The 13,200-nt window shown below is 34.7% G+C and overlaps 1 protein-coding gene across 2 annotated transcripts; it reads left to right on the top strand.

Moving 5' to 3' along the window:
• Nucleotides 1-10,306: 10,306 nt before the first annotated feature.
• On the top strand, nt 10,307-12,599 carry LOC147566609 (eukaryotic translation initiation factor 5A-2-like). 2 transcript variants are annotated; one of them, XM_086653098.1, is made up of 5 exons: nt 10,307-10,625; nt 11,340-11,462; nt 11,550-11,606; nt 11,738-11,812; nt 12,292-12,599. In XM_086653098.1, exons 1-5 carry the CDS (start codon nt 10,506-10,508, stop codon nt 12,391-12,393), a joined length of 477 nt encoding a protein of 158 aa, XP_086509224.1. In that variant the 5' UTR covers nt 10,307-10,505; the 3' UTR covers nt 12,394-12,599. The 2 variants fall into 2 exon arrangements, with proteins under 2 accessions (XP_086509224.1, XP_086509223.1); XM_086653097.1 differs by having other exon boundaries at nt 10,404-10,625; nt 11,340-11,606.
• The last annotated feature ends 601 nt before the right edge of the window (nt 12,600-13,200 follow it).

Genomic DNA, 13,200 nt, shown 5'->3' with positions numbered 1-13,200 from the left:
CCGTTTTGGCCCCCGATTTGTGACCAACTGGCCGTTTTAGCCCCCATAAGTGTCCGGCAGTTCGTTTTGGCCCCAAAAATTTCCTAATTGGCCCCAAATTTTTTCCAACCTCCCAATTCTACCCCCATGGCATTTCTGTAATTTATTTTTTTTCTTTTTCTTTGTCCACCTCATATAACAATTATTACATCACCTCTGTCCACCTCACCCTTCTTCTCCGGCGAAAGGTGGCCGGCCGGAATAAAAATTCCGGCCGGCCACCTTTAAAAAAAAAAAAAATTTCTCTTTCTTTCTCTCTCTTACTCTTCTTCTTCTCTCTCTCTTACTCTTCTTCTTTCTCTCTCTTTTCTTCTTCTTCTTCTTCTTCTTTCTCTCTCTCTTCCTCTTCTTTACTCTCTCCCTCTCTTTACAAGTCCGGCGAAGGGGAGGACCGACCCCCTTCGCCGGACGTCTGGTTTCCCCTTCGCCGGCGAAGGGGGTCCTCCCCTTCGCCGGCGAAGGGGGTCCTCCCCTTCGCCGGACTTGTAAAGAGAGAGGGAGAGAGTAAAGAAGAGGAAGAGAGAGAGAAAGAAGAAGAAGAAGAAGAAGAAAAGAGAGAGAAAGAAGAAGAAGAAGAAGAGTAAGAGAGAGAAAGAAGAAGAAGAGAGAGAAAGAGAAAAATTTTTTTTTTTAAAGGTGGCCGGCCGGAATTTTTTTTTCCGGCCGGCAACCTTTCGCCGGAGAAGAAGGGTAAGGTGGAGAGGAGGTGGTGAGATGGAGGAGAGATAAGGTGAAGTGGATGATAAAGAAAGGGGTGATGTGGCTTTTTTTTGTTTTTATCCTTTTTCAGAAATAATTCTGTTTTGGCCCCCGAGGATAATTTCGTCAAAAATTTGACCCTTGGGGCCAAAACGAACTGCCGGACACTTATGGGGGCTAAAACGGCCAGTTGGTCACAAATCGGGGGCCAAAACGGAATTAATGTTTGGTTCGCTAGGGAAAAAGAATATTTTTCTTACTTTTTTACTTTTATCTATGTTTGGTTTACCAAGAAAATATTTTGTTAAACATCAAAATAAAACCATATTATCCATAAAAGTATACTTTCAAAATGTCTAACAACTACTAAACCGAGTCAAACGAATACGCGAATAAGTGCCTAAAATTATTAAAATGCAAACTCCTAAATCAATAATACTAATGCTAAGTTGAGTCATACTAAAGTATATCGATTTGGGAAAAGGTGAGCTAATTGACCCTCGATTAACCGTTGGTTAACTTTCTCTTTAACCATGATGCTCTTCTCGATTGAGGAAAGTCAAGGAATGTACGTGTAAGTTCGGGTTTATCTCCGAACATATACATACATCTTCAATCTCTTGTTCGCTCAAGTTTGGAATGACCATCAACGCATCTTCCACACCACGAACATATACATACATCCTGGAAATCCAGCATCAGCAAGATAATATTTACCTACATTAACATAATTTATTATAATTCTACTTAAATAATAAATTTGTACCTAACTAGTTTCTTTTATGTGATATAATAATCTAAAATCACGTATCAATTAGGACTGTTAATTTACGTCCAGAACGAGATACTGCATATCTCAAAAGACGACCGTCATGAGCAGACCCTTGCCACCCAGCAAGTACGTAATGAAATTTCATATCAAACCCACATGCTACAAGAACATTCTGGGAAATGTACGCTTTTCTATTATGATATCTAGGTTGGTCTTTGATAGGAACAGTTGCTCTGATATGTGTACCATCAATTGCACCGACGGCGTCCTATAAAATATATATGATATGATTGAATAAAACACTTATACAATTAATTGTAAATGAACGAAGCGCTCTTGAATCTAGACTAACCTTGAAGCACTCATGCCAAGCTAGTCGACGGCTTCCATCCATCGGAGAGTTAGCACTTGTCGCTAGTTTAACAACATCTTTGTAAAATCTAAGAACTGTTGACAACATTATGTGGAAATACCTACTCACTGTTTGACCCGATCGAATGAATTGAAGAACTGAACTACATTACGTTGATCGTGCCCAACTGTGTATAAGAAAATATCAACTTGTTCTTCTACTTTCACAAGCCGATTATCGACCAAACCATAACCCCGTAAGCGTACACAGAAGCGTCGAAATGGTTCTCGTTTCATGCGAAGTTGTTCGTGACAATATCGATCACTCTCAGAGTAAATTCTTTGCAATATATTATTTCTCTCTTGATCTCGATTTATGTAAGCTCTCCTACTAATGATGACATGTCTTCTACGTCGATTACTCAAATATGCATGTATAATGATAATCATCATTGTACATACAATACGTAACTTTAATTGTGGTGTTAGCGTTATATATCGTAGACAACTACAACAACAATATAAAATCTATAAATGTCTAATGTCTAATTGGTGATCATCTAATAAAATTAAAAAAAATATGACATAAACATAAAATGTTTGTATTTTTTGTTGCATATATATATGTATATATATATATAACACTTACATATAAGCACTCATATATAAACATGAAATACTTATATTATATTATATATATATATATATATATATATATATATATATATCTATTATATATAGCACAATGGTGTTTTTTGAGCTCGACCGTAGATTTATCTCCGGATATTCACAGTCTTCGGATTTTCATCTACGGTTTTTACAATCTAATGATTGAAAATGAGTTTGAAACCAATTAATCTAACTTCCTTCATTTTCTCTTTTGGAATACGTTTGAACTTATATTTGGAACTTACCAAAACTGCCCGTGGATTTGAATACCCTTATTTATGTGAAAAATTACATACTAAATTAACTTCAATGTAATTAACCGAAAGACCATAATGGTCATTTACACATATAATACCTTATAACATGGGGAAGATTGTGGGAGTTGGAGAAATTAGTGGAGAGGAAATCTCTAACCACCTACAATATATATTCTCCTTCTTTATTTATTTCTTTCACTCTATATCTCTCATTCGTTTATCTTCTTCGTATACTCCTAGCCCTATATCTCTCAGCCGTTTTTAATTAACAAGAAATGATAGGGGTGAAAATGGATATAGTAGTAGATTTATTCAATTTAAAACCATTTGTAATTTTCATCTTTTTTTCTCTTATGCATTGATCTATCTTTTTCCTTCTTGATTGGTTATGTTAGTTGGTTTAAGAAATGTATGTATTTCCTATATCCCGTGGTTATGCCACGTTAAAGTTATTCCAAATTTAAATTGATTTCTTCTTCGTTACTAATGGCAAATGTATCAGTATGTATTTTGGATCCCTGTTGTTTCTTGATTTCCTTCACTCTTTATATTGTTCAATGACTTACAATAGATTTTTTAGTTTTGCAGGTTTTCTTAGTGTTTTGTCTAAAGGATAGGTTCAACCCATCCATCATTTTTCTTTATATCTCAATCTCTCTGCTAATTATGAAATATTTTCAACCTTCGGATTATTTAAAATGGGAGTAAATCTCTCCAAAATAAATATTTCCTTTAAACATAGATTCAAAATGAATATTTTCAACCTTCGAATTGTTTCTTTTTGCATCCATTACAATCTTAATGGATTAATTAAACATCAACATTCAATGTTAATGTACATTCTTTTCAAGCTAAATTATTTTCTATTTAACGTCTTATTTAATTGTCTTTTGTTTCTGCAGAGAGTTTTTGAATGAGAGGAAGAACAACAACCATTTGCAATCTCATTGATTTACAAGGCCAAAGGAATAAAAAAAACAGGAACATTAATGAATTTTTTGAGGAGTTTATTTTATTCTCCATCTCTCTTCTCTGTATCAAAATTTTTCTCTCCCTTGATTCTCTTTTCATGACCACTCTCTCATTTATGTGTATGTATCATCTAAAATAAATTGTAGATAATGTATATTTCTAATGTGTACATTTTTACAATGGATTATATTGGAATAACATTACTGTAAATTAGTTTTACAATTTGTTGTTATTTGGTGTTAATTTGAATGTAGTAACCTTATTTCGTATGCATGCAGTGTATGTTATAAGTAGTCATAGGTTACTTTAGAGTCTATAAGTAATAGCCAGTGACACTTCTTTGTTTACATATTATTTTTAATAAACTTCAATAGCTTGGAAATCGCATAATTGGTCTAAAGAGTGATGAAAGAATCTTTTTTCTTTCTTGGACTAGGTGTCCACCGCGTCCTACGGACGCGGTAGATCCCTTTTAGCTAACGCTTTTGTTATTGTATCCGTCTTGGTCGACACGCCTCAGTGGTGTGTCTATCTCGAGGTTGTGCATATCCAAATGCAAAATGCGTCACAAATTCTATTTCTGCAACATCGAGGATGACACAAAGATATGTGATTCGCATAGAATATGCGAATTACATATCCATGTATGATGTTTGATGATGTAGAAATAGAATTTGTGACGCATTTTGCATTTGGATATGCACAACCTCGAGATAGACACACCACTGAGGCGTGTCGACCAAGACGGATACAATAACAAAAGCGTTAGCTAAAAGGGATCTACCGCGTCCGTAGGACGCGCTGGACACCTAGTATATATATATATACATATTTATTATATATAAGAGTTGTTGCATATATATAAACAATCTAGAGATAAAGAAAAAGAGAAATAAACATGGAAAAGTTCTTTGTTCTTTAACTAATTAATGTATCCAATTAATGAAAGTACTACCACCTAAAGAGATAGAGAGATAGAGAAATAAAATATGATAAAAAGAGTGTTGGTTGTGTCCTTTTGTGGTGTCTATTGTCTTCGTTAACTAATCATCAATCTACAGAGAGAAATTGAGTGAATTTGCTTTAATTTATTAATGTTAGTATTAGTAGTTTTTATGAAAAAAGAAAAATATAGGCCACAAAGAGATATAGGCTACAAAGAGATATAGGTTTTATGCTTTAATTAATACCATCAATTTAGAGAGAGAAAGTGAGTGAATTTGATAAAGTAATATAGGCTACAGGAAATAGACATAGATAAAGTTACATGCAACATGCAAGTACTACTAGCATATTCATAAAAAAAAAGTACTACTAGCTTTTATGCAAAAAGAAAAAAAACACTACTAGCTAGCAAAGTGTTGTCATGCATATACAGAGAGAGAGAAAGAAAGAGCTAACCTTAACTTTTTCTTCTTCTTGCTGCGTACCGTCCTTCTCTCTTTTGATGTGCAAATTTTTTCTTTTATGGGATATTATAATGGGGTTTATAAAGGGAAAAAATACCCTAACTTTTTTCGGAAAAATTTTTCTCTTATAAAACGGGGGTCAAAAGATTCCCCCTTTTTTTTTAGGAAAGTTAGGGAAAAAGAGGTCACGTGATGTCATTTTCTTTTTCTCTAATTTGCCAACCAAACACATGGAAAATTTCTATTTTAGAGAAAAAATTTATATTTTCTCTGAGAAAGTCTCCTATCAAACAGACCCTAAAACATGGAATCTCCTTACCCCACTCCCACGGAAAAAAAAAATTCTCTAAGATTTCCTCACATGTTTTTTTCTCTCTCTTGCTTTGAATATAATATCACGGGCTTAAAATAAACTTGATAGAAGTCTCCCAGTGTCACTTCTCACTCAATAGTCAATAGTACACCTCTCTCTCAATACTACACCTCTCTATCTCTTTCTCTCTCTCTCTCTTCTCTTTCTCTCTAGAATGCAGGAAGGAGTTGATCTCTCTTTCCTCTCTCTAGAATGCAGGAAGAAGTTGATCTTTAGACTTAAGTTAATACCCAACAAGAACAACCCAATACATAATAGGTAAAACTACCACTACTATACTCTCTCGAGTAGCTCAAGAACTATATATTTAATAAGGGTAAAAGAGGTATTCAAGTCAAATATTTCTACCCAAGAAATTCAAAGGAAATATTCTCATATATATCTCCAAGATATGAATATATTAGAGTTATTTCTATATCTACATTGTTTATTTCCATCCATTGTAATTCTCTTCTAGTATAAATAAATATGGAGATATATGGTTTTCCTCAACCAAAACCTAAATATTTCATGGTATCTGAGCCTAGAAAACTCAAACGAATATAGTTTCGATCATATTTTGCTTCCGCTTAACCGACGGCGGTAGCCGCTTCAATGACTAGCGTCTGCTGGAATCATTAATTTTTTTTTCTTTACCAGTTTCAATTAAATTAGGTTAATCTCCTAAGTTTTTTTTAGTATTCTCATTATATTTGATTCCACAAATCGTAGTTTGGATGATAATTATATGGGAGTAGTTGCTAGTAAATAGATCATAATCAATCTAAGGAAAGATATTCAAGATGATCTTCATAGTGTTACTCGGTTCATGTTAATGGTTTATTATTCAAGTTAGTTATGTGCTGGTGGAAAATCGGTATCATAAAATAATCGTAAAAAGAGGCAGTTTTGGCAGGAGCAGTTATTTTCTTTCTTCCCAGTTGGGAAATATTCTCGGTCGTTGATTATTACCTCAGTTTTGACGCTGATTATTTTTTGTCATGAACCTCTGAATCCGTTGTGATTATGTTCACTAAGTGCAATCTTGTTGCCATGGGCCTCTGAACCTAGAGTGGTTATGCTCACTAAGTGCAATCTTTTTTATTAAATGACCTATAAATCCATTATGATTATGTCATGTTTGCTCGTTACCACTGTCCTAAATTACTTGGTTATTTGTGTTATCTACACCAAACAAAAGCTTCTTAACAACCAATCCATTACAATGAAGTATATGTCGAAGAATCGTATCATGAAGTTTCTTTCCATGAAGTTATTTCCCAAATTGAACTTTTGGTTTGATCCTCCGTTCAATTTGCGGGAAGGTAATAAAAGTAAAAGAGGTATTTAAGTCAAATATTCCTACCCAAGAAATTCAAAGGAAATATTCTCATATATATCCCCAAGATATGGATATATTAGAATTAGGATTATTTCTATATCTACGTTGTTTATTTCCATCCATTGTAATCAAGGGCGGAACTAGGATTTTAATCCCGGGAGGGCTAACCTCTGAGTTGAAGTTAGCAGATTTTTTCCGTAAAAAATTCTTACAGTATAAATCTATCTTCTACATATACCATATCAAAAGCAACCAATGAAATCTAGAATACAAACATAGTCAAACCTATAAGCAATAAAATGAACAAAATGAGGTATGCTTGATAGATGTCTATTGGACATATTATCAAACATTTCATGTGCAGAAGTAATTTGACCAAATGATTATATAAATCTGAATACCTTAACTCAATTCTTCATATAAAAAGTATTAACACATAAACAACATTCAAATTTATATTCGATTAGTAAGTCAGTTTAACAAGTAATTTGATTTTGAAACCCTTAATAACTCTTCAAATTTGAATATAAAATCAGCAAACGATACAAATAAATCAAGTAAAAATACATAGCATGAAGTGATAGCTACTATTTGAAGTAGACCCCCCCTTCATTTTTTGAATTTGAACTTGAAATCAGCAACCCAAGATTATATGAACTTGACCAAACCCTAATAATGTAATAAAATTCATGAAAACTTATAAATATTGTTTAGATATGTAAGAACTTGGTCATATTTTTAACCAAAATATTAACCTTCAATTGTATTTGAATAACAAAGATTGTTCCTGGAATTTGAAGCATTAAGGATAAAGATTTTACACAGTTTGTTCGTATATTCTTCCGCAGTTCACTCCAAAAAGTCTCGTACCTCTCAAACCAAAGTACTAGAAAATGAACAACCTATACTAAACTAGCCCTCTTTTGTTCAAAAATCACAAAATTACCTCTTAAGCAGTTCCGCCCTTGATTGTAATTTTCTTCTAGTATAAATAAATATGGAGGTATGTGGTTTTCCTCAACCAAAATCTAAATCTTTCAATATTAATTAAATTCTGACATAAGTAAAAGTCGGGATCTATTGATAGCTTAGAATAAGAAATACACAGTTGAAAAACTTAGTCGGAGAAGGAGCTTTGTTAATACTTCAATGAACCAAATAAGGAAGGATGAGTTGGGTCTAACTACTCCAAATTTGGAGCTTACAAGGACTACTAACAAGTTGGCATGTATACAACCGATTGAATCGAAAATGTGATTGAAAGACAACATGCAACCATGGAAATTGTAACTAAAGTCGATGTGATGACTAGGTGCAACCATGAAAATAAAACTTTACCTATTTTGTACACGAGGATATTAAACTCATCAACTTTTACCTGTTTTTGTTTTTAATTTATTTGATGTGAATTATTTTCTTTTGCAGTGAAGCAAACATTAAAAAAATAATAAAAAAGGAAAAACAAGAAATTTACTTTTTTTTTCTCCTTGCCTACCAAACAGTGAAAAAATATGAAAATGTTTGTAGAGAAAATGATTCTCGGAGAAAAAGTTTTTCGGAGTAAGATTTCCCTAAATTTTTTTGCTTTCCCCAAAGTGCAATCAAACACAGCCCAAGAGAAATTTTATTTACACTTACCATTTTTACGACCTACGCACATTTGACTTCGTTGGAAAAGTGAAAGCTCCCAGAAACGCAAGCTTAGCCACAAAAGAGTTTCCTTTGAAGAAGCATGGTAATCATCGTTGCCCAAACGATGAACCTTTCATTAGTATCACGTCAATTAACTTCTCACAAATATCATCGTCGATTAACTTCTCACAAGTATCATGTGTATGGGCTTAGCAATAAATCGAACCCAAATCGTAACACTAGACTTCCCTTCATTCTTTTTTGCGATGTACCTAGTGAAGGAGCTAAGGACGATTAGAGGATGGTGGAGGTAAAAGTGGTAAGAGTCACTCACTCGTTTACTCTCTTTCTTTCTACTTGTATATCTCTCTACTAATCCACCATTTCGCAGTGGTGCACACCAACCAGACGTACCATCATCCATAAGTAGCTATTGACTGGACTTCATTAACTTATATTTGATGGTGTAACTAAGGTTTTGACAGGAGAATCCTAGAACCCAGTTAACTCGTCGATAAGCAGCTTCAGTAGGAAATGGTTCAAGACGGGTTAACTAGATTTCAGGGGTCCTCCCCTTGACATCCTAGTTACACCATTTGAAAGAAGTTACTGGTTCCACCTTTGGTAGAGTCTTTAAGTATTAGGTTTTAGGGATATTAGATAAAAATATAGGGCCCGAGAAGAAGCTATCGACTCCACCAATTAGTTCGTGTTTCCGATGGTTTGTTGTGTATTAAATGATGAAAATGGAAGTGAGAAGAAAAGGTTTTAGAGAGAGAGAAGGTGGGCACCAACAAATTTGACCGTTATAAGTTATAAGTGATGGTTCGACTATAAACTTGTGCTTTAAAAAATCGACGCCTAGGTTCGGGGTTGGGCTGAGGCATCAGATTAACTTTTTCAGCAACGGGGAAGAGGCACCATAATAGTTACTTCAACAATGGGAAGAGGCGCGTTGAAGTAGTTTCTTCAGCAACAGGTTGAGGCGCCAGAGCAGCGAGCTTTGCTTCCATTTTTGTTGGGAAGAACCCCCACTCGACAAACCCTGTAATAAACGTTGTTTCTTAGAAATTTTCCTCTTGGAAGAAGAAGAGACAAATGGTTTGATAAACATCAAAACAACAAGCAGAGACATCAGATATACAGTTAACAAAACTCTATTCAACAGGAAAAATATATAATTGACGATAGGGAAATTAACCGAGAAGAGCAAACATGAGCACGACATCATTTTGTTCGGTCAAATACGAGAGACATATCGTAAGGCACAATTATCGCCTCACCAACCATTGACATCTTTGTCTTCCACCACCATCTCTCATATCCCCCTTACCATATTATAGTATGTTATCTCTCTTCCCTTTTGTCATAAGCGAATGCTTCTTCTTTCATCAATAATATGGAAACTAAGGAAAGAGGAAATAATGAGGAGAGAGATAAAAAAACAAAGGAAAATACAGATAAAGAAAGAAAATCGAATAGATGAGAGAAATGAATGAAATGGTTGGGGACGCAAAAAGAATAGAAAAATCAAAGGTTGTGAAGGAATATGGTTGTTGACACTGGTCATGATAAAGAGGGTGGAGACGAAGAGGAAAAAAAATGTAAAGATAGATAAAAGAGAGAGATAAGAACAAGAAGGGCCTTTTCGTCATTTTGTGCGCATATGAACCGTATGCGTGGAAACTAACTGCAGTCTAACGGATTCAGTTAGTTGAAGGAGTATTTCTAATTGGACATTAGTAATGAGGGGGATAACCCTAAATTTCCCATGAAGTACTCTTTTTCGTTTTTGCAATTTCAGCCCTTGGATTGGAGGCGAGATGGTTGAGGTGTGAATCTACCCGTCCACATATCGAACCCTAGGGTTCCGGACTTTTACGAGAGGATAAATACATATTTTCGTATATAAACGAAGTAATTCACATCATCTTCTTTCCTCTCCTTCCCGTCGTCGTTCACCTCCCGTCCTTGTTTTCTCTCTGTAAAGCTTCAAAAAAGTCATCCAACCATGTCGGACGAGGAGCACCACTTCGAGTCAACTGATGCCGGAGCTTCCAAAACCTTCCCTCAACAAGCCGGTACTATCCGTAAAAATGGTTATATTGTTATCAAGGGACGTGCTTGCAAGGTTTGAATTCTTAACCTAGCTATTTATATTTTGCTATTCTTTTTTGCTTATTTTAGATCTATTGATGCTATATGTCTGAGGAGGGATTGCATGATTAGGTTTTTTTGTTTAGGGCTTGGATTTTGTGAATATTTTTTTTGAATTGGTAAGCGTGTGCCTCGAACCCTTGACCTCTAAGTTGGAAGACTTACCTCTTACCACTTGAGCCAAGGGTTGTTGGCGATTTTGCGAATATCATCCATTATCGGGTTTGATTTGTTCTTTTAAGTGACTTCTTGTTATGGGTTTATGTTTTTTTTTCACAATCAGAAATTTTAATTCAGAATTTCAATTATGAAGTTATCAATATACAAATTGAGGCTTTTTTTTTTTTTGGAATTGCATATGTATAATTTTTTTGACTATTTATATGATCATATAATGTGATTTTCTCTTTATCATGGAGACCCACATGACTCAATAGTATTATACCTTTTTGGATCTTTACTTGGGTGCAAAATATATGTCATATACTTACTTCTACTTGCTAGGCGATTCTGTACCACTGAATACTCTTCAATAACCCGAAGAGTAAGTTTTCGTGCTAACCTATGTTTTGCCTCGAGGCGTGCCCATAGATGTGCATGCGCCTTTTTAAACATTGATAATTTGAGCCTTGTATTGGGTATTTATGGTAGAATTTGAGTCGTCGACATGACTTATGATCTTTTGTAGGTTGTTGAAGTTTCAACCTCAAAAACTGGCAAGCACGGTCACGCTAAGTGCCATTTCGTTGCTATTGACATCTTCAACAACAAAAAACTTGAAGATATCGTGCCCTCTTCCCATAATTGTGATGTGAGTACCTTTATTCTCTTTGCATTTTATCTACTTATTCCTTTACATTTTTTGGATTCTTACATGAGCTTCTTACTTGTATTACAGATTCCCCATGTTAACCGTACTGATTACCAGCTGATTGACATTTCTGAGGATGGATTCGTACGTTATTGAGATATTTCGCTTTCTATTGATGAAATTGATGACCGATCTCTTGTTTCACTTCCATTGTTGACCTGTTTTGCATTGGTTAGCCCATTTTTATCTGACATTACATTAATCATGCCTTTCAGGTGAGTCTGCTCACAGAAAATGGCAACACCAAGGATGACTTGAAACTCCCAACTGATGAGAGCTTACTCACCCAGGTATGTTCATTGATTTCACTCCCTTAGTTAATTATTGTGTGTTATCTGATATGCTTTCCCCTGACATCTTCAGCTTAATGTATATTTCGTCTCTTGCTTGTTCAGTTCTTTTTTGTGCAACTCTGAAAATTAACGGTTCAGAAAGTCAGTCCTACTGATACCGAGACCCTTTCTGTCCTTCTGTTGTAATCTAAATTTCCCGTTGACACTGTACACCCTTCCTGATTCTTCTTTATTTTCGAGTGGAACTCTATAGTCATACCTTGTCTTAGAATATTAGGTTTTACAAGTTATATATTGATGGAAGCATAAGATAACTGCGGATGTTTGAACTTTGTCCCTCAATTTATATGATGAACTCGAGATAACATTATACGTGTTTTTCAATGGTTTTTAAATTATTTCATTTACATCTGAAACAAATTCCGTTAACTTTCATATCTGAATGCTGATACACTAGTTTGCATTTTGATGTGCAGATGAAAGATGGGTTTAGTGAAGGCAAAGATCTGGTTGTAACAGTTATGTCCGCAATGGGAGAGGAGCAAATTTGCGCCCTCAAGGACATTGGCCCAAAGTAGATTCTCCTAAGCTCTCCCTCTCTGTCTCTCTTCTTTACAAGTTAACTACTATCGTTTGATCGTTGAGGGTTTGATAAGAGTTCTTGTTATTGGTTTGCTTCTTAGTTTTAAGATATGGTTCTAAAGACATTTATAACTTCGATAGCTATTATTGTTTGGTTTTATCAACTCTGTTCAAATGCATATGGTCGAATATTTAGACTTAATTGCTAACTGTAGGTTTCAAGAAGTTGGTAAATTGGTTGATGTCTCACAGACCAATAAAAGCTTTGGTTTTCGAACCGTTCAGCCTAATTTACCAGTTAGTAATGGTAATGAATCATTCGGCTCGTGGTAGAGTTAGTGGTGAATGAAAGCAAGTCGTTCAATTTGGTGGTTTTCCTCCTTTAGATTTAGTTCTTTTTTGATTTTGAATTGTTAGAATTGAACATGTCCCGAATCTTACTCAATGTCTTAGTTTTCTGAACTCTGAGATTGTTGGGGCAAGGGACAGACATGAAGAGGCTGAGTTGATTTTATGCTCTCTTGACCCATTTACCTCGACCTGTCATGGTTGATGAAAGATCTGTCGTGGGCCGTGAACTGTAATGGCTTGTGGAGGCTTGCACAGATCTGTAGAAACAGAGGTTTTATCAATTATAAAATTTGCAATTGCTAGTGGTTCAAATTGAATTTACTATTCAAATTTTAGTGGTTAATTTAAATTATTTTTTTTGTTGAAAGATTTTAAACTTGTTAATTCGAATGTAAGAAGTGATGATAAATCAAGTGTAAAATAACAAGTTCTGTTTTGGAAATTACATTTAC

The sequence above is a fragment of the Eschscholzia californica genome, unplaced genomic scaffold (genome assembly GCF_041429995.1).
Source record: "Eschscholzia californica isolate CP2 unplaced genomic scaffold, dmEscCali1.0.p SCAF_1, whole genome shotgun sequence".
NCBI classification, from domain to species: Eukaryota; Viridiplantae; Streptophyta; class Magnoliopsida; order Ranunculales; family Papaveraceae; genus Eschscholzia; species Eschscholzia californica.
Note: the sequence above shows the minus strand (reverse complement) of the source record. Positions and strands in the feature narration are given on the sequence as shown.

Bases quoted from the DNA above. Each gene is read 5' to 3' on its own strand.
- LOC147566609 (XM_086653097.1), top strand. From the start codon at position 10,506: ATGTCGGACGAGGAGCACCACTTCGAGTCAACTGATGCCGGAGCTTCC. The intron at 10,626-11,339 runs GTTTGAATTCTT...GATCTTTTGTAG, and splicing joins TCAAGGGACGTGCTTGCAAG to GTTGTTGAAGTTTCAACCTC. The intron at 11,607-11,737 runs GTACGTTATTGA...CATGCCTTTCAG, and splicing joins ACATTTCTGAGGATGGATTC to GTGAGTCTGCTCACAGAAAA.